This window comes from Lissotriton vulgaris, chromosome 10, assembly GCF_964263255.1.
Source record: "Lissotriton vulgaris chromosome 10, aLisVul1.2, whole genome shotgun sequence".
In the NCBI taxonomy this organism is placed as follows: domain Eukaryota; kingdom Metazoa; phylum Chordata; class Amphibia; order Caudata; family Salamandridae; genus Lissotriton; species Lissotriton vulgaris.
In genome coordinates, this window is record NC_141698.1 from 1091450650 (window position 1) to 1091469229 (window position 18580).

Sequence of the window (18580 nt, forward strand, 5' to 3'; positions counted from 1 at the left end):
GTCTGCAGCGGGGCTCCCATGCACTGAGGAGAGCCTCGTTTCCTGCAGCTGTTGTGCATCTGAGGCGGAGGGGGCCCGAGGCACATTGCCGGTGCCTGCCCCCGCCGCGGTAGAAGTGGTGCTGCGTGGCCAGCGAGGGCCCTACAGGGAGAATCCCACAGCGTGGAGAGGAGCCTTGCGTTACCCCGCTGCCAACTGGAGGAGTCTGCCTCAAAGCCTGGTGAGTGGGACTAAAGAGCGTCTGGGGGAGTGGGAGGCCTGGTGTACGAAAGGACAGAGCCCGGTGTGCAGGGCTCCTGGGGTCATAGTTGTTAGAGGGGGCGTCGGGGCACATTGCCGGTGCCTGCCCCCTCCCCTCCTACTGATACTAACTTCGTTTTAGACCACATTGTTTATAGAAGTCCCAAGGAGGACTTGGGGGCCATGTCCATTTAAAAGTCCCAGTGGGGACACCTAAAAGCCCCAGCGAGGCCCAGAGGCACGGTAGTACCAGTGCTTGTTTTTGTTTGGCCAATTCCCCAGCTGCCCCGTGTGACCAAGGGCAGCTGCAACATTGCGCAATTCTTCTACAAGGGGCACAGTGAATGACCGTGCCCCTCTTGGTGACTCTACAGCTAGCCAGCAATTAGTGGGCAGCTGCCACGTTTAGGCTGTTTTCTTGCATTGTTGCTTTTGGCCTGCGTGCGCAGCCAGCTCTGACTATCTGGGACAAAGGGTCTTTGAGCCCCATGAGACGCCAGTTGGCCTGGGGACAGTTTCCTGTGTTATGCTCCCACCAGGGGCGCACTGTGTTTATGCCTAATGTGATTTTTGCGTACAAAGCCTTTATGCATGTTCTATACCTTTAAATGTGTTTACATGATTAGGAGGTTGTTTTGCCTAGTATAGTTTATGCTAGTCAGTTTATGTTTCCCTATGTGACCTATGCCTATGGTGATTAATATTGCGTAGTGTGTACCTACCTTTTACCAGTGGTTACTAGTTGTGTCCTACACTTGTTATTTTGTGCTACAATTATTCTATGTTCTAGAAGTTTTATTTCTACTAAGTGCTATTTCTACTAAGTGCTATTTCTACTAAGTGCTGATTCTAACAGTGGCCCACGTGGCCCTGTCTGGTTTAAATAATCCCCTGTAATACTGCCCAGTGGCAGTTGCCACAGTGTATATGTGTGATTATGATCTAGTGTGTTTATGGTAATACAAAGGCTATTATTATATATAACCTTGCGTGGAGTTCCTTTTTGTGGTGTGCCTAGTGTGTTGCTGCTGTGTGTTTGTGTTGTGCAAACGCTTTACACATTGCCTCCAGGATAAGCCTAACTGCTCGTGCCAAGCTGCCAAGGGGTGAGCAGGGGTTATCTTGGCGTGTAACTCCCTTGCCCTGACTAGAGTGGGGGTTTCTGACTGGCTTTGGCGCAAGCCTCAGCCAACCAGAAATCCCATTTCTAACAGTGACAATGCAGCGCTAGCGGACTGTTTCACTCAGTAGGAGCCTCCTTGACACAGCCCTAGGAGCCTTCTTGTCCCAGCACGTCTCCATGCTTATAGAGTGTCTACGCAGTGCTAGCTGACTGTTTTACTCAGTAAGAGCCTCCTTGACCCAGCTCTTCTCCTCATAGAGGGACCATGCAGCGCTAGCGGACTGTTTCACTCAGTTAGAGCCTCCTTGACACAGCCCGAGGAGCCTCCTTGACCCAGCCCTTCTCTGCGCTCATAGAGTGTCCACGCAGCGCTAGCTGATTGTCTCACTCAGTAGAAGCCTCCTTGACCCAGCTCTTCTCCTCATAGAGTGTCAACGCAGCACCACCTGACTGTGTCTCTCAGTAGGAGCTCCTTCCTAAAACTCTGATTTGTTGATTATTAATTAACAAGCTGATCACCATTTGACATCAATAGTTTCTCAGGGAACCACAGCTTAGCACAATAGAAAGAATTATTTCATGACTACGTTTCAAAAAGACAAATTGTAATAAACAGCCAAACTGTTCAATTTTAGAAGACCACAAAAACCCTCATTTTTTAAGATCAGAGGCAAAGGAGCTCATTTAAAGTTTGACATTTGTTGGAGCACCTCCAAATTCTCAGTTGTGTTTCCCATTTTAGAGGGGAGGTAATAGGCGGGGCAGAGCTAATAGAACCTCAGACAGCTATCTTGGCGGAAACCCTTGACCAGAAGCCTGTCCACTGGTGAGCTGCCAGTTCACGGTGTCGCGCAACCAACCCAAATTTGGACACTTGTTGTCTGCTTTGGAACGACAGCACCCACTTCAAAGATTTGTTGCTGGACAGCAAAGGAGAATGCCAAGTGGGCCCTTTCAACACGGCTGCCTGCCTGTAATTCATTAGTGATGAAAGAGCATATGCCGCACTGGCAGATGCACTTTTATTACAAAGATCCCCACCTCGTGGGCAGGGCGAGCTCAAAATGTTGCACATGGTTGTTCACCAGTTCCGTGGAGGGTAGTGTTTTCCTAGGAGACCATCTGCCATAGTCTAAATTAGGCCTTAAATCAGAAAATGAGTAGATTATGTGGTGTTGTTTCAAGCAAGGAAGCAACACTACAGAATAGCTATGGCTCTTCTATTGATGGGAGCACAGGAGACCATGTAAAATGCAAAAGACAACATTTAGTCAAATCACTAAAACAACCTCTTCAGTAGATGACACCATAGAGGCAGAACTTTGAATGGACATGCATCCAAACTGCCCCTCACCCCTAAAAATAATCCATTGAGCACCCTTTGTTGAGCCCTGAGATTGAAGATTGCATTTCCTCTATCCGGCTGTGCATAAAAGAAAACCTCTAATATAGAGTTAGATGCCTAGCGAACAACTTGAAAAATCAAAAAATGAGTTTGTATTGTACTAAAGCTCATTTTTGATTCAAAAAAGTGTTTTTATCTCGTAAAGGGACTTTTGTGAGCCTTTTTGAATTGCCAAATGAAGGAGGCGTTAAAGTTCAGAAGTTGTAGTTAGATATTTCCATCCTTGCACAACTTTTTCTTGGAGTCCTTTATGTGATTCTGTTCTATCCTTTAACTTTTATTTTTCAACAGCAAATCCTGGTGGTGAGTGTCCTGGGACAGTGCTGGCGAAGTCCGAAGATCTCGTGCCAAGAGAAGAGGCTGATACAGGAAAGACTCCCAAAACTCTTACGAAACCAACTGATCGTGTGGCACACACCTATCGCACCACATCCTCTGCAATCAATGGTGTGGTGGGCGGTCCCTCTGCTGCTCGTAAGTACATAATATACCTTTTGGATCTGTCACGCTTCCTTTGAAGTTGTGAACGATAAGCACTGCTGTGTGTGGATGAAGATTTTGTGAAGAGGTCCCATGCTTAGAATGGCAAGGGTTGCTAAAGGGAAACACAACAGAGTTATGATATATGCAACTGTGCATTTGTTTTCCAGCCAGAAAGCAGGGGTTTTCTATGTGGGCCCCAAACGCTCAACCGTGATGAAAGTATTGATAGAATAGTCACTGACACACTGGAGCCTGAGGTGGAAGCATCTAGTTGTGGAGGATAATCTTATCCAGTGTTCTTCAAAGTCAGTCCTGGAGGACCAGATCCATGCCAGATTTGTAAGATAACTACATTTATCGAAACGGAAATATGCTACAAATCTGGCATGGATCCACCCCTCCAGGACATACTTTGAAAAACCCTGATCTAACCCTTAGTTCATGTTATGTATACCACCTTACCCTCATGTCATCCCCCTGAGATCTTTGTTCGGACCAGCAGTACAATGTGTGCTACAGAAGGTAAACAACGTTTACCCTGAACCTTTTTCCCCGCAGGGATTCACAACGCGGTCGTTACAACGACCGCGTTGTGATTCCGCATACCATTAATCCGCAAGTCGGAACAACGACTTGCGGAGGTGGGGAGGAGGTGTTGGATTTAAAATCCAACACCTTCCCTAGTGTCCGCACAACTGGAGTTGGAATAGTAAATTATACTATTCCAACATCCAGTGCCCCCCCTCCGCAAGTCATTGTTCCAACTTGCGGAGTAATGGTATGTGGAATCACAACGCGGTCATTGTAATGACAGCATTGTGATTCCCTGCGGGGAAAAGGCTGCGGGATTTCGACATAGATTCTTACAAAATGAACACAAGAACCAGGTGCCCACCTATCTTTCCTTAACAATCTCCTAACTCTACCACTTTCCACAAAAATTACGTACTACTTGAAGTGTTGCTTTCCTATTCAAGAGGCCTTTTTACTCACTTACGTTTCTGGAAAACGTTTTAAAAAGTTGGCAGCCTTGCATCACCCCTCCAACCCCTCTTAATTTCATCCATCTCCCCAAAAAACCATGAGGATATACCATTACCTTATTACACATAGCGCCATAGAGGCACATCATGCTATGGGCCCCTTTTCTGCATGGATGGGGCAGCTTGGTATTACAGTAACTGCTGTAGACAGTTTTGTGGGGCCTTTTAAGATATGGATCACTGCAAAACGTGTGGCATTGTGATCCCCATGGATGTTCCCCCACTTGCATGAGGGTATGGCCCTTTGTTCCTGCTCTGTAATACAAAGCAGGGTCAGCCTTAAAGAAGCTTCAGGAAGGTGCACTGTTTGCTCGCCCCACCAGGGGGCCCCTTGGGAGGAAGGCACAGGTATCCAAGGTGCCTTCCAGGCCACCTTCGCCAGGCATGTGTAGATAACTGTGGTAGAATCCCTGCTCCCGGTCAAAAGTCCGACTGCTAGGCAGTCCGTATTGAAAGACCGACCAATGGTGTCTTTCAATCCACCATCTCCTCAGTGCAGGTATGGGTTCCAATCTGCACTAAAGATAGCACATTGGAATATGGCCTATGGCTTCAGTCTGCACTGATGTACCTGGCTGACCACAGCAGTAACACAACCCCTGGTGTCTTGCCAATCTCCCCGGTGTCCCGCCCATCAATACACAAGAACCCAGCATTGTCACCTGCCCTAGGTACCTGACACCGCTAAAGAAGGCACATTCAGAAACACATCTGAGTTAGTACCGCTCGCTCCTTCCCCTAGTGATCTTCCTGACAACTCCCTTCACACAGTGAGATCCCAGCCTAAAGCGCCACCATGATTGCCCAGAGCTCTATCACTCCAGGTCATTGCATGAAATATCCACTTTTCCCTATTCCACTGGGTCTCGGATCTAGGGCAGGTGGTGAAGTGTTGTGATGCAGTGTTAGGTGCACCCTGAGAACCTAGAGACCAAAGAATGCTGCATGGGAAGAGTGAGGTAGAAAACTCCCAAGGGATGGAGGGCAGAGAAGAACAATGTTCAGCACAGCGGAAGTCGGTCATATCTGTAGTAACAAAGGAGCTGCTAGTAGGGACATCCAAAGCAAGGTGCTAGCAACAGGGACTGAAAAGTATTTTATTCAATCAATCAGGGTTCTTGTAAAGTGTGACTAATCACCCATAAGGGTCTCAAGGCCCTGGCGGAGGAGGGGTTCTGCAGTTCGGCCGAAGAGCCATGTCATGAGGCCCTTCCTGAATTGAGGCAGTGCGATGATTGCCTGAGATGCAGAGGCAGGGAGTTCCAGGTCTTTGCAGCGAGGTAGGAGAAGGATCGTGTAATCTATGGATTATGGAGCTTTACAGGTAAGTAAACATATAAATATATAAAACAAATTTCATTGCGCGCACTGCATCGCATTTGGAGATGCAGTTAGTGGTGTAGCTAGGGAGGGCGCAGTTGTGACTACTGCATTTCAGTGTGGTGTTCCACATCACCGCACTGAAATGCTGTGTCTAGCATTTTTAATGCCAGTCTGAAAATGGCAAGCGGCGATGACAGTGCGCGCCGCTGGCGCCTCTGCATCTGTGCGCTGGCTCTGTTGCTCCACACAGACTTGCCAGCAGTGGCTGGCTCAGTAAGTTAATAGTTAAAGATCCTAAACAGTCTGCTCAGCTCTGGAGTCAGACTGCCAAAATGTTACATTTAATTTCCTGCCCGCGACGCCGAGCGGCTTTCAGACACCACTATGACTCACACTCTCAGGGATGCGGGGGGATGCGGGGGAGCTGCTCTCATCCGTGGTTGCTATTGGCAGCTTTAGCACCATGGGGGCCCACGGAATTGGATGTGGGTGACCTTGTTTGCCTCGTGACCTCCTGGAGGAAGTGAGGTAAGGTGGTAGGCAGGTCATGAGAACCTGCGGGGGACTCAAGAGTCGAGGAGCCTGGTGGTGGTGCGCTGCTGTCTGCGCAATAAAAACCCACGTTACCCCTGGTATCAAACATGGGTGAACACAGGCATAATTGGGCCTGCCTGAGAGCACCATGAAGAGGTTAGTGCCCTACAAACAATTGAACATAGCACTGGGGAAAAATGCAGACTTTAAAGTGACACCCCTGAAACTACCTAGTACACCCAATTGAACCCCAGAGCAGCAGCGATGTACGAGTGCTGCTCAAGAATCAAACACTGCACTGGGACACAATGCGGGAGGCGGCCAGCATTGAGTGACTTGAGTAGTCACTTGACTCTTTCATGGCCACCGTGGTGCATCATCAGAGGCATCGCCATCAACATCGCGGTCATCGCGCGGGCGCAAACTAAGTGCGGCCCGCCAGGCATTGGACGAGTCCGTCAGCAGCTGGGAGAACTTAAGGCTGCATCATGCAGTGTGCTGTGCTGTGTGAGGCCGCGGGTCCTAGGCCGCGCCGCCGGACCGACTGGGACGCAGAGAAACACAGGAGTCTCTGTGAAGGTCATTAATAAAGTGAGTAATTTGGCCAAGGCTGCGCGCCAGGCAGAGCCGTGATACAGGTGCAGTACAGCCTATGTTGTTGTCACACACAGCCTCTGCCAGGCCGGAACTCACCCTCTGTGCAATATTCAGCACAGAAGAGCACCGGCCCAATGACATACGAGCTTTCATCCTGGCAGTGAGTTACTGAGGCGGCACTACAGGTGAGTTGTGCGTGAACTGGATAAGGACCAGTGGCGAATGATAGGCCAGTACGACCACCCCCTTTCCCACTGATTAATTAATCACTTTCTCCATTTTTAAAGATTCTGCAAAACCCAAGACTTGATAAACAGGATCTTATACAAATAATCCGTATTAATTTTAAATGCAGGTTTTCTGCCTTTTACTACTTTATCTGTCACGGACAATCAAAGCAGCTCTGCAGTACATCTCAAACTGCTTTACCCGTATGTTTCCTGTTTTAAATGGGCACTGATAACAGGAGAAACTGCCAGCTTTGGGTAATGTTTGTGCTAGGACACTAAAATACTAGTCAGGCAGACAAAAAAAGCCAAGTAGCAGTTCTATCAGCTGGTTCTTGTTGCTGTAACTGGGATCAGAATGGCTTGAACTGACAAGGCCCCAAGGATATAATGCTTGCATGCACAAGGCACGGCTGACTGGATCATTCTGGGGAAGGGCCTCTAGATGGGACGGGTCATGGCGAGGCTGGTACTGTTGAGGGTTGTATGGCCTACAATGGACTTCGCAGGGCACACTGGTTCTGGTGGCTACAAATGGAACTATAATGGAATTCAGATGGCTGGGATTACTCTTGATGAAGGCAGGGGGGTTAGAGTGCATTAAGCAGGGGTAGATCTGCTGTAAGTGGGCAGGGTTCCAACACACTGGGCGGCCCTGGCTGTTTCTGATCCTGTCAATGGACTTAGAATGCACTGAGTGGGTCAGCCTACTTCTGATTGGCTGTTAATGGTGTTAAATGAACAATATTGTCAAGTTATTGCTACTCCTAGCCCAATAGGGGGTAATTTGTGACATTTACCTCTCAATATGAACTTCATTGCTTATTTCTACTGGTGAGAAAGATTCACTCATTTTTCGCACTTTGGGCAGTGGAATGTACACTAACCCATGGAAATCTCACACATAAGCAGTCTGAAAACTTGGCAGCTATGTACATACTGCTTACAGGCTACCAGATGTCCTATATGGATAAAAGTTATACTTCGCCCAGACTTGTTCACCTTGTATTGTGACTAGATTTTGCTCACGAGAAAGTGTCACTCATAGTCGTTGAAATGTCACTCAGTTCAGTAAATCTTTATTCGATGATTAAAAAACATCATAAAAGTACATATATACAATTAAAAAATTCAATTAAATAACATATCTGCGGGTGTGGCTAGCAGCCAACGATGGCGGCCGCAGCTTAGGGAGGCTCCCGCGGCAAGGCGGCTTCCCACATAAATCCGCTATAATTATCCTATAGACTTTATTACCATTCGGGGCGGACTGGGTCCGGCGTCCGTGCGGCGCCCACCGGAGCAATTTGAAGACAGCGGCGGCCCGACAATTGACGGAAAGACAAGGAGAGAAGAGGGGCCTACTGTCCGCCTCGCAGCAGCAACGTAGTGGGCAGAACGAGTCCGAACGGAAGCGGTGTCCTGGCGGGTGCTGCCGGCAGGAAGTGCCGGTCCTCCAGCCGAGCCGAGGGAAAACAGTCGGAGAGCATCCATAGGCGGCAAAGGGCCGGGCGGAGACCCGAACAAGTGAGCGCTGCCGGAGAAAGTGCACGGAACGCAACATAGAGGACGCCGCGGCCCGAAAGAGCGGAACAGCCATCTTGGGCGGCGGACTCGCCTCGTGGGCAGAGACTCCGAGAAACAAAAGCGGGACCAGCTATGAAGGTTCGCCTGGCATAATACGATCAGGGGTAATCCCGGGTGAGTGGTGAGGCGATCCGAAATTTTTTCACGTGAACATTTGGAGGTGTACCATCTGGGGGACGCGGTGCAGGCAGTACTGAGAGCCTGCAAGGAATTGGGCCCCCCTCACCCCACCCCTCCCCCTTATTGCTGGAACATAAGCAACGCTAGGCAGCTTGGAGGTCGAACGCCTGAATTTTAGAGAAGGGGCTCCGGATCAGTGACGTGCAAACGCGCTGGACAGCGCAAAGGAAAGGCAACATATGCCCCGACTAAACTGGCCACTGCGCGGTTTGCTCCTACAGGCTCAGTCGGCTGATTGAGCCGCGACACTGCTCGGGGGTACTGGAGAGGTGTACGGAGTCCTTCTCCACCTGGAAAGAGGCGGGGGATACCCCAATTGTCCATAACTTGCACAGGGCGCTGCCCGATCCTGCACTGTCGACAACGGAAGACCCAGCAGACGAGGGCCCACCAGGTGAGGCCTGTACCACTCACTGCGGAGTGACTATCGCGACTACACGCAGGCATCAACCAGAAGGTACGTGGGACACCCTCCTATTGCCCAGATACCGCGCCTCTGTGGGTGAATAGAACGCTCTTCGGTGGTGCAACATGGCGAACAGAGGCCCCAGGCACAACTCCACGCAGGCCGAGCTTGACAAATTCGCATATGAGAAGCAGACTCCCCCCCAAGAACAACGCAAGCCCACAGGGAAAATGACGGAAGCTGAAGGGGCGAAGAAGGCTACACTGGAGGATGTTCTGGCGGCATTGGCTCAGGTACAGGCGACAGTGGGGTCTACGGCAACTGAGGTTACCCTGATACGAGCGGACCTCCAGAAGATGAATGAGAGAGGTAAACAAGTTGAGGTGGTGACCAAATCCTTAGTCGAGGATGTGTCGGAACTACAAATCGAAATGGGTAAACTGCAAGCGGACAACAAAATACTCAGAGAAAAACTTGACGATCAGGAAGGGCGCTCTGGGCGAAACAACGTCTGAATTTTAGGCGTACCGGAATCGGAAGATACGGGAGCGATGGACCTCTCACATTTCTTTTCTGTGGAAAGGGCCCACAGGGTGCCAGGGGGTAAGCCAAAGACAGGAGGACCGCCGAGGCCAATATTAGCGAGACTATTTAACTTCAGGGACCGGGACGCCATTTTACAAGCGGCAAGAGTGGCACCAGCCATTCAGATCCAGAACTCGAGGGTGTCCTTTTTCCCAGACTATACGGCGGAGGTCTCAAGGAGAAGGGGAACTTTTCTAGAGGTGAAAAAGACATTAAGAGAAAAAGAATTGCCTTACTCGATGCTCTTCCCGGCCCGGCTCCGAGTGGTAGCAGATAAAAAGGTCTGGTTCTTCGACTCCCCGGATGCGGCCAGGGATTGGCTCGAGGGTTGGCGCACTACGGACCAGCCGCAGAGAACTCATAGATCAAACCACGGACACAGAGAAGATAGCCGGACAGGGTCGTAGACATCAGGCAGAGGAGGAGCGGGAGGATCCCCGCCTCATGGATTCGCAGGGGCCGACGGAGAAGAATGACCTGGAACATAAGAGGCTATAATGGACGCTGTCTTTGTTTATGGACATACTGGTTTGCAGTTGCAGATGGATGCTGGCCTGGTTAGCCCCGGATGTAAGCAGGGATGCCGCCTGCTCGGGGAGACGCTCTCCCCCCTACACGCAAGTACTCTGGTTATGGGATGGGTTAAGCACTCTGCTCAGTTGGGGTGGCGGGCAGTTGGAAGTCCGTTAAGCAGGGGTGCAGGGAGGGAGGGTGAGGGGGGGGGTTGTTTTGACACAGTTCGGAATACACATGTAAGGTCGAAGAATACTGTTATGCATACGGGCGGTTTGACAAAGGTTTGGTACATGCAACACTGGTCTAGCTCTTCCATGAGGACCCTAAGCAGTTTATTGAACAGGTACAAAGCCAGCACTCATGACACGAATCATGTCAGAAATACCAAGGACCTCATAATTGCAAATGGCTGATGACCAAGCACACAGAGCGGAAAGAGTAGACACAGATTCACAGGGCAGATCCCTACGATTACTGACTTGGAATGTGAGAGGGCTGGGTGATAAGGTAAAACGAGGACTGGTACTGACCGCACTGAAAAGGCAGAAACCCACTATAGCACTACTACAGGAGACACATTTGACGGGGGGCAACCAAGGCCATGGATAGGAGAGGTTACAAGATGATAGTCCACTCGGACTTCACGTCGGAATCCAGGGGGACTGGTATCCTGATTCAGAAATCCTCACAGTTCATTCCCTTACAAACTAAGACTGACGATCAAGGGTGCTTCGCGGCACTGCAAGGACAGTGGGAGGGTAGGCTCCTTAACTTGGTTTCTGTATATATCCCACCGGCACTTCACTCGGTGCAACTACCGAAACTGGCTGACTTTATACTGACCCTCCCCGAGGGGGACGTTATTCTTAGGGGGGACTTCAACGCCATTTTAGATACACAACTTGATAGGTTCCCAACGCCAGTTCCCACGGGGAGACCCCCCCGCTTCCAACGTTTTTTAAAAGCCATGGGTCTCATTGACGTCTGGAGGTACACCCACCCTAAGGCTAAACAATACACCTTCCACTCCGCAGTGCACAGCAGTATGTCAAGAATAGACCACTTCCTGGCCCTGGGAAATGGTATCCAACATATAGACACCGTAGAAATTAACCCCCGGGGAATCTCGGACCACTCCCCACTTACTCTTACGATCTCCACTCAGGAGAAGTCACGCAAACGCATATACCCCATACACGCTGCGTATCTTAAGATTCCCCAAGTTCGCAAGGCTCTTAAAAAAGTGACGACACAGTATTTCAACGAGAATGTAAACTCAGTACGCTCCTCAGAGGTCGTGTGGGAGGCGTATAAGACGGTTTTCAGGGGGCAAGCCATAAATTCAATCACGGGCTACAAAAGGGAACAGGCTCAGGAACTAGCTAAATTGGAATTAACGTTGCAGGAATTGACAACGGCACATGAACAACACCCCACTCCGGCCACGTTACACGCACTTAACCTTCAACAGCAGCTTTACACTGACCACTTACGTTTTCAGGTTAAAGGGCAAATGACAGACACACAGAATAGGATTTATGAGGTGGGAGACAAGGCAGGCAGGATGCTGGCATGGCTCGACAGGAGAAGAGGAAGTTCTAGAGGAATCCAACAAGTGAGGGATAACCTGGGGATGATGCACACTAACCCAGAACAAATAGTTGAGAAGCTCGCAGCCCACTTCGAGGGGGTCTACACCCCTGAGAGCATGGTAACACCTGAGATGGCCAGAGAGGCACTAGAACAGATAGAGGTCCGGACGCTTTCTTCGGAGGTGGCAACTGAGTTAGATGAGGACATTACTGCTGAAGAAATCCAGATGGCTATTAATGCGTTGAATCCGGGTAAGGCGCTGGGACCCAACGGCATACCTATAGAATGGTATCAAGTGACGCCCGAGAGCCTAAGCAAATATCTACTAGCGATGTTTAAGGAATGTTTAGAGAAGGGCTTACTTCCACCAGATCAGAGGTTGGCAACTATAGTAGCCATCCCCAAGCCAGGGAAGCCACCTGAGGATTGCTCCTCATATCGCCCCATCTCGCTGCTTAGTGCAGAAGCTAAAATCCTCGCCAAGCTCTTGGCGACCCGAATTTTGCCTCATCTGCCGTCCCTCATACATCCGGACCAGTCCGGATTTATGCCTCATAGAAATACGGCATTGAATCTGCGCAGACTGCATGGAGTGCTGGCCAGGGCGGAATCGATCGCAACACAAGCAGTGATATTGACCCTTGATGCCAAGATGGCCTTTGACCTTGTAGAGTGGAACTACTTGTTTGACGTTCTGTCACGTTTGGGATTCGGCCCCCGGTTTACCGCATGGATTAGACTGTTATACGCTGACCCGGTTGCACAGGTAGTAGCAAACGGCCATATCTCGCGAACATTCCCACTGGGGAGGGGCAGAAGTCAAGGGTGCCCTCTTCCACCATTACTATTTGCGATCTCATTGGAACCCCTAGCCACTCTAATAAGGACCTCGCCGCTCCTGACGGGCATACGCTGGGCGGAGGGCTAGGAGGACTGGCTTTCACTCTATGCAGACGATATGCTGGTATATCTAACGGACCCAGAACGCGGGGTGCCGGCTCTATTGCATCTCTGTGATAGGCATGGTAGGGTGTCAGGATATTCGTTGAACTGGAGCAAATCGGAACTATATGTACTGAAGGGACCGGTCCCGACACTGAATGCAGAATGCCCCCTGAAGATAGCAGGCTCGTCATTTAAATACTTGGGTATCCAGGTTACTAGGGACCCCTCGGAGTTCATGGCCAAAAATCTGGGGCCCCACTTGGAAAGACTCAAGCAGGACGTTAAGTTTTGGTCGGGGCTGCCTTTAACGCTACTGGGAAGGGCGGCACTGTATAAAATGATGGCTTTGTCCCGATTTTTATACGTACTTGAAAACACGCCATATCCGGTGGCTCCGAGATTCTTTCAGAAAGTGGCGGCAATGGTATCCAATCTTTTATGGGGGAACCTCCCGGCGCGCATCGCACAACCCAAATTGCACAGGGGATGGTACGATGGCGGGATCGCGTTCCCTAATCTAAAATTGTATTATTGGGCGGCACACCTGAAACCCATCAACCAATGGATACACACTCCACAAAACGAACCAGCATTTCAGGCAGACCGGGCACAGTTTATTGGCTCCGTTGTATGACCAACGTAAAATGCGCAAATTGGTGGGGCCCATCGGACTAACTGTGGCAATATGGCACACAGCAACAGCAACACTGGGATGGAAGGGGAGAATAACCAAGCTTACCCCACTGTGGGACTCTTGAGCCTTAGGTAACATGAGAAACAGCAGAGGGTTCTCACACTGGGATACTATAGGTATATCTACAGTGGGGGATCTCTGGGAGAGGGGAGGTGTGGTACCTTTTAGTAGATTGAGGGAGCTCTACAACCTGGGTGAGCGGGAGTTATATAGATATATTCAGATACAACATGCGTTACTGGCTGCTCTGCCCCAGACACGGATCTGCCAGAATCGTCCCCGCTGGAAGACCGCATTCTCACTGACTTTATGATTGAACGTGCGACATCACTCATGTACCGTAAACTACTTAACAACTTACCGGACCCACTGACCCCTTTGAAGGAGAAATGGGAGGGAGACACTAGTGAAATGGACAAACATGAATGGAATGAGGCGATAGCATCGCCTAAGGAAGTAGGCATCTCCGCACGACTGAGACTTGTGCAACTGAAAGTGTTACATAGGGTGTACTACACGAGGACTATTTTACACCGCATTCACAGAGCACAACACCCTTACTGCCTTCGTGGGTGCGGGGAGGAGGGCACGTTTTTTCACACCATATGGGACTGCCCCAGGGTCCAGGAGTTTTGGAGACAAATACTGCGAACAATATCACAGGCATTGGAGATCTCACTGTTACCTGAACCAAAGAGGTGCCTCCTAAATATATGGGAACCTACTGATCTATCCAGATACGGTCAACTTTGGGTCACAGTGGGCTTGATAGTGGCGAAACGTGATATTGCACAGCGATGGGGAGCGGCAGAAGTGCCAACAAAGACGCAATGGTGCCTGAACATGGATAGGGTGATTGTAACAGAAAGGGCGGTGTACTCTAATCGAGCCTGTCCGGGGAAGGGGAACAAAATTTGGACCAAGTGGAACGTGTATAGAGGGGAGATATGTGATCCACTGCCAGAAGATGACCAGGATGTGTCGGATGGGGAGGGTGAGGAGGAATGAGGGTTCTCACAGAGTATGAGGGGGAGGGAAGCCATAGACCATGGGTTTCACCAGATTTGGCAGAATAGTATAGTGGGACGAATGGGGGAGGTTACTGGGGAGTAGAGATCAACGAAGCCGGTGTATTCACAATAACATGCATTTCAGGCAGTGTTGGAGGGACCAGGTGGAGTTCTAATGGGGGAACATTTCATGACTCAGTTAAACACGACCGATATCAAACAAAATATGACCACAATGTGATTCCTTGAGTTTCTTTTGTTTTGTTGTTGTTTTTGTTTTTGTAAAAATAGAAAATCAAGAACCAGTACTGATTAACATAATGACTACAATGTGCCTCTTCATCGGTGCAGTTACAATGGTGTTCAAAATGTCTGACATTCTGACAATAACTTGATGATACTGCATGATGATTACAAGATCGTTATAGCGGCCAGCCCGTTGGGTTGTAGGCCTTCAGCTGTATAAATTTGAAGGTGCAATAAAGGTTTTTGAACACAAAAAAAAAATAACATATCTGAACTCCATCTAAAATCACCGATATAGATTAAAAAGTTAAAAAAGGATTTTATCTGGGACCGTTAATTAACCCTGTCCTCTTGTATTTCTTAACCTCACCGAGACTTTTATAAAATTCATAATGCAACATAATGTACACATGTCATTTGCTCTTTGTAAAAAGAGCAAAGCAGTTTTAGCATGATGGAACTTTGCCTCTTTTAAAATATCTACCAAAAATTTGCGTCTAGGCATCTTGTAAAAAAGACACAAAAGTACAAACTGAAGGGTGTCCTGCGGAGATCGATTGTCGCAGCCGCAGGCACCCTTCTGCTCAATTGTTAAAGTAAAACCTGGTGGGTCAGCCAGTATATTTGGTAATAAATTGAGCCTAAAACGAGACTTTAAAAACCTATCCTGAGAGTTATGCATCCAATACAAATAAGGTTCCATTCCCTCACTATTCTTAATGAGACAATGGGTGCTTACTGACCGTTTGGACAGTTCTATTCCTGCTCTGCGTGTGGCAAACTGTTCAAGCAACATTTTTTTAATCTGCAGTTTGTCAAAATTTGATATTGCATTTGGGTTGGTAAAGAGCTCCTTCCGGTCTAGATCCTCTAAAGTAGCCTTGATGTATTTTAACCATGGGATCTGTAGACCTTTATCCCTTAGTAGACAATCTCTCATAATTAGTCCGCTTAAGTCTTCCTCAGGATTTTCCCAAATTCTTAACCATGCCATAATAGGGCTAAGCTTAACCTGATCCTCAATGAATGGTCTGCCCAGTTCTCTGTGCGCAATTACTGCTTGGGTGCTCTGGGGGATTTTTTAAATCCTTCGCAGGTATTTATCTTCCTCTAACTGTAGTTGCTTAGCATCCACAAAGCCACACACTTCTGAACCATACATGGCTTTCATAGTACTTATCGAGCCATATAGGTTCATAACCTGTTCTGGGGACCAATGACCCAACCTTCGGGCAAGATTTGTTATAGCACCATTTGATGATATCAATTATGAGCACCGCTCTTCTACCAAGGTTTTAAATTTTAGTGCCCCATCAAATAGTAGCCCAAGATAAGAGAAGGTCTTCACCTTCTCTAAAGTGTGAGTCCCTATTTTATATGCAAAGTTCCTACAGGGCTTCGTGCCAGCTAACATCACGAATGACTTACTTAAATTCACTGATAGGTGTAAGGTGTCCATGAAATCTACAAATCCGTCAATTAAACACTGCAAGCACCTCGGGGTACGGGCAAGCAGGACCGCGTCATCCGCGTACAAAAGCACTGGTATATGGCGTGTTCCTGCTTTTGGGCAGTCTGTATTCAGGGCAATCAAGGGTCTCTCCAGGTTATTAATATAAAGCGAGAACAAAAAAGGGGAGAGAATACAACCTTGTCACACTCCACTAGTACATGGAACGGGGTTCTGTGTTCCCCCCCTCTATGTTGTAGCGGACTTTGGCAGTGGTGTCCCAGTGTAGCTCTCTAAGAATGTCGATCAGACCTGGGTCAATTCCCATGTTACTCATCATGACCCATAGTTTATTCCTATTTACATGGTCAAACGCAGCTACTAGGTCCATGAACCCCAAGTAAATAGCTTCATTGCTGGCTTTGGTATATTTTGCTACCAGCAAATAGAGGTTAAGACACTGGTCACTAGTGGACCTTCCAGACCTGAAACCATACTGGGTGTCCGAGATGGTATGATGCTTTTCCGTCCAGTCCATGTGCCGTTCCAAGATTACCCGGCCCAAGATTTTGGCTGAGACCTCAATCAGTGATATTGGTCTGTAGCATTGGGGGTTGTCCCTGTTTCCCTTCTTAAATATAGGGACGATTGTTGCAGTATACCAGGAGCGGGGCAATCCAGTCTTAATAGCCCCATTTAACACCCTCGTGAGGATGGGGGCCCATAGGTCTACATTACTCAAATACAGGTCGGGTGGAGTGCCATCAAGGCCTGGGGCTTTATTGCGAGTGAGGCCTTGGATCGCCTTGGTTATTCCTTCAAGGGAGAATTCTACATCCGAGCTCCGCTTTTTTATCCCACCCCTCCTCCTGGTCAGTATCCTGATTGTTTATTATAAAGCCCCTCAAAGTGTGTCACCCACTGTTCGGGTAAGATATACGTTCCAATCACAGGGGCGCTACTATCCTGAAAACATGGCCTGTTGATTATCCTCCAAAATTCTTTTGAGTCCCTTCTCTCGCCAGCCTCCCTTAGGTCTACCCACACTTCAGCTTGAAGGGAAACCTTTCTCTGCTTCAGCAGTTTTGTATGTCTGTCTGCAAAGGGCTACTCTCAGTTTGTCCCTAGGGTTGGCTTTAAGGCTAGATTTTAGGTCTCTCAAAGCTCGTGAGCAGTTGGTATCGAACCATCTTGGCTGTGTTGTATTTCCCCTGGGGCCCTTTGCCTTCAATAGCCCCTCTACCAGGCTGGTTACTGACCGGAACGCCTTGACCAGGGAACACCCCTTTATCGTCAGATCTAGGCATTCGTCAATCAGTTCTTTCCCCTTAGCTATTAAAGCTTTATAAAATGCCTCACCGTCAAATTTCGACCACCTGAGCCGTCTTCCCTGTCACTCATAATTACACTAAAATTAAGAAAATGTCACACATAGCAATTTCAAACCTTGGCAGCTATGCTGGTGGCCCGTGGCCAGTCCAGGATTTTGTTAGGGACAACAGGGTCCCCCACCACCCCCCACACCCACAGGTGCAGCTGTAACTGAGCAGCACTGCACACGTGTAGGTAAGTGCAAGTGCACATGCTTGCAATTGCTGCACCACCTAGCTTACTAGTGGTGCAGCGCTCGGCGTACAGCGTATATGTGGATCCCAGGGCCGTCAATCATGTAGCGCGTGAAAGTGCTACCAATGACGGCCCTGGGAATCTTTTTCGGCCAGCCCCCGCGCTGTACGATTGTCGGTTAAAATATACTAGTAATGAGCGCCACCACCACGCGCTCTCTTTAGTGGAGTCTCTACAGTGAAGGGCGATTTGCAGCAGACAGTCCAGCTGATTAAGAACAGCACTGCAGCAGTCTCACTTAGTTCGAGAGCTGCACTTCGCGCCACAAACTTCCTCAGCAACTCCCCCTCCCCCCAAGTACCTATCATGGGCGTCAATCTGAGGGAAAGCCATGGGCGCCAGAAGCTCTAGCTACGCCTCTGGATGCAGTGCACACAACGAAATTCGTTTTATTTATTTATATGTTTACTTACCTATAAAGCTCCGTAAACCATAGATTACTACCCCCACCCTGCCCCTCCCTCTCCCCACGTCACCGCCCTGCAGGTACACCCATTACCGACCGCAGCTGATTGTGGCATATGTCCATCTAGATTGATTGTTTTGGTAGTCTTGGCAATGACTTTGCAAGACCTTTTACCGCCCATGGCTGCGCGTGAGAGCAGGGGGGGACTCCACTGCCCTCAAAACTTGTGCCGCATGGGGAGTCTGCCCGCCCCACCCACTTGATCCCCCACTGTTGCTACGTCACTGAGTCTTGGCCAGCTTGTGATGCAGTTCCCAGGTGATATGTAGAAGTTCAAACATTTCTGCTCTATCAACATCAT

General features: G+C 49.0%; 1 protein-coding gene across 2 annotated transcripts in view; it reads left to right on the plus strand.

Annotated features, from left to right (window-relative positions):
- The window catches only part of EFHB (EF-hand domain family member B), a 231308-nt gene that overhangs the window by 177514 nt on the left and 35214 nt on the right, over positions 1-18580 (plus strand). For both annotated transcript variants that reach the window (XM_086942169.1, XM_086942170.1), the window contains one exon: positions 3060-3242. In XM_086942169.1, the coding sequence (XP_086798295.1) occupies positions 3060-3242 (183 nt within the window). The remainder of the gene's footprint in view (positions 1-3059; positions 3243-18580) is intronic.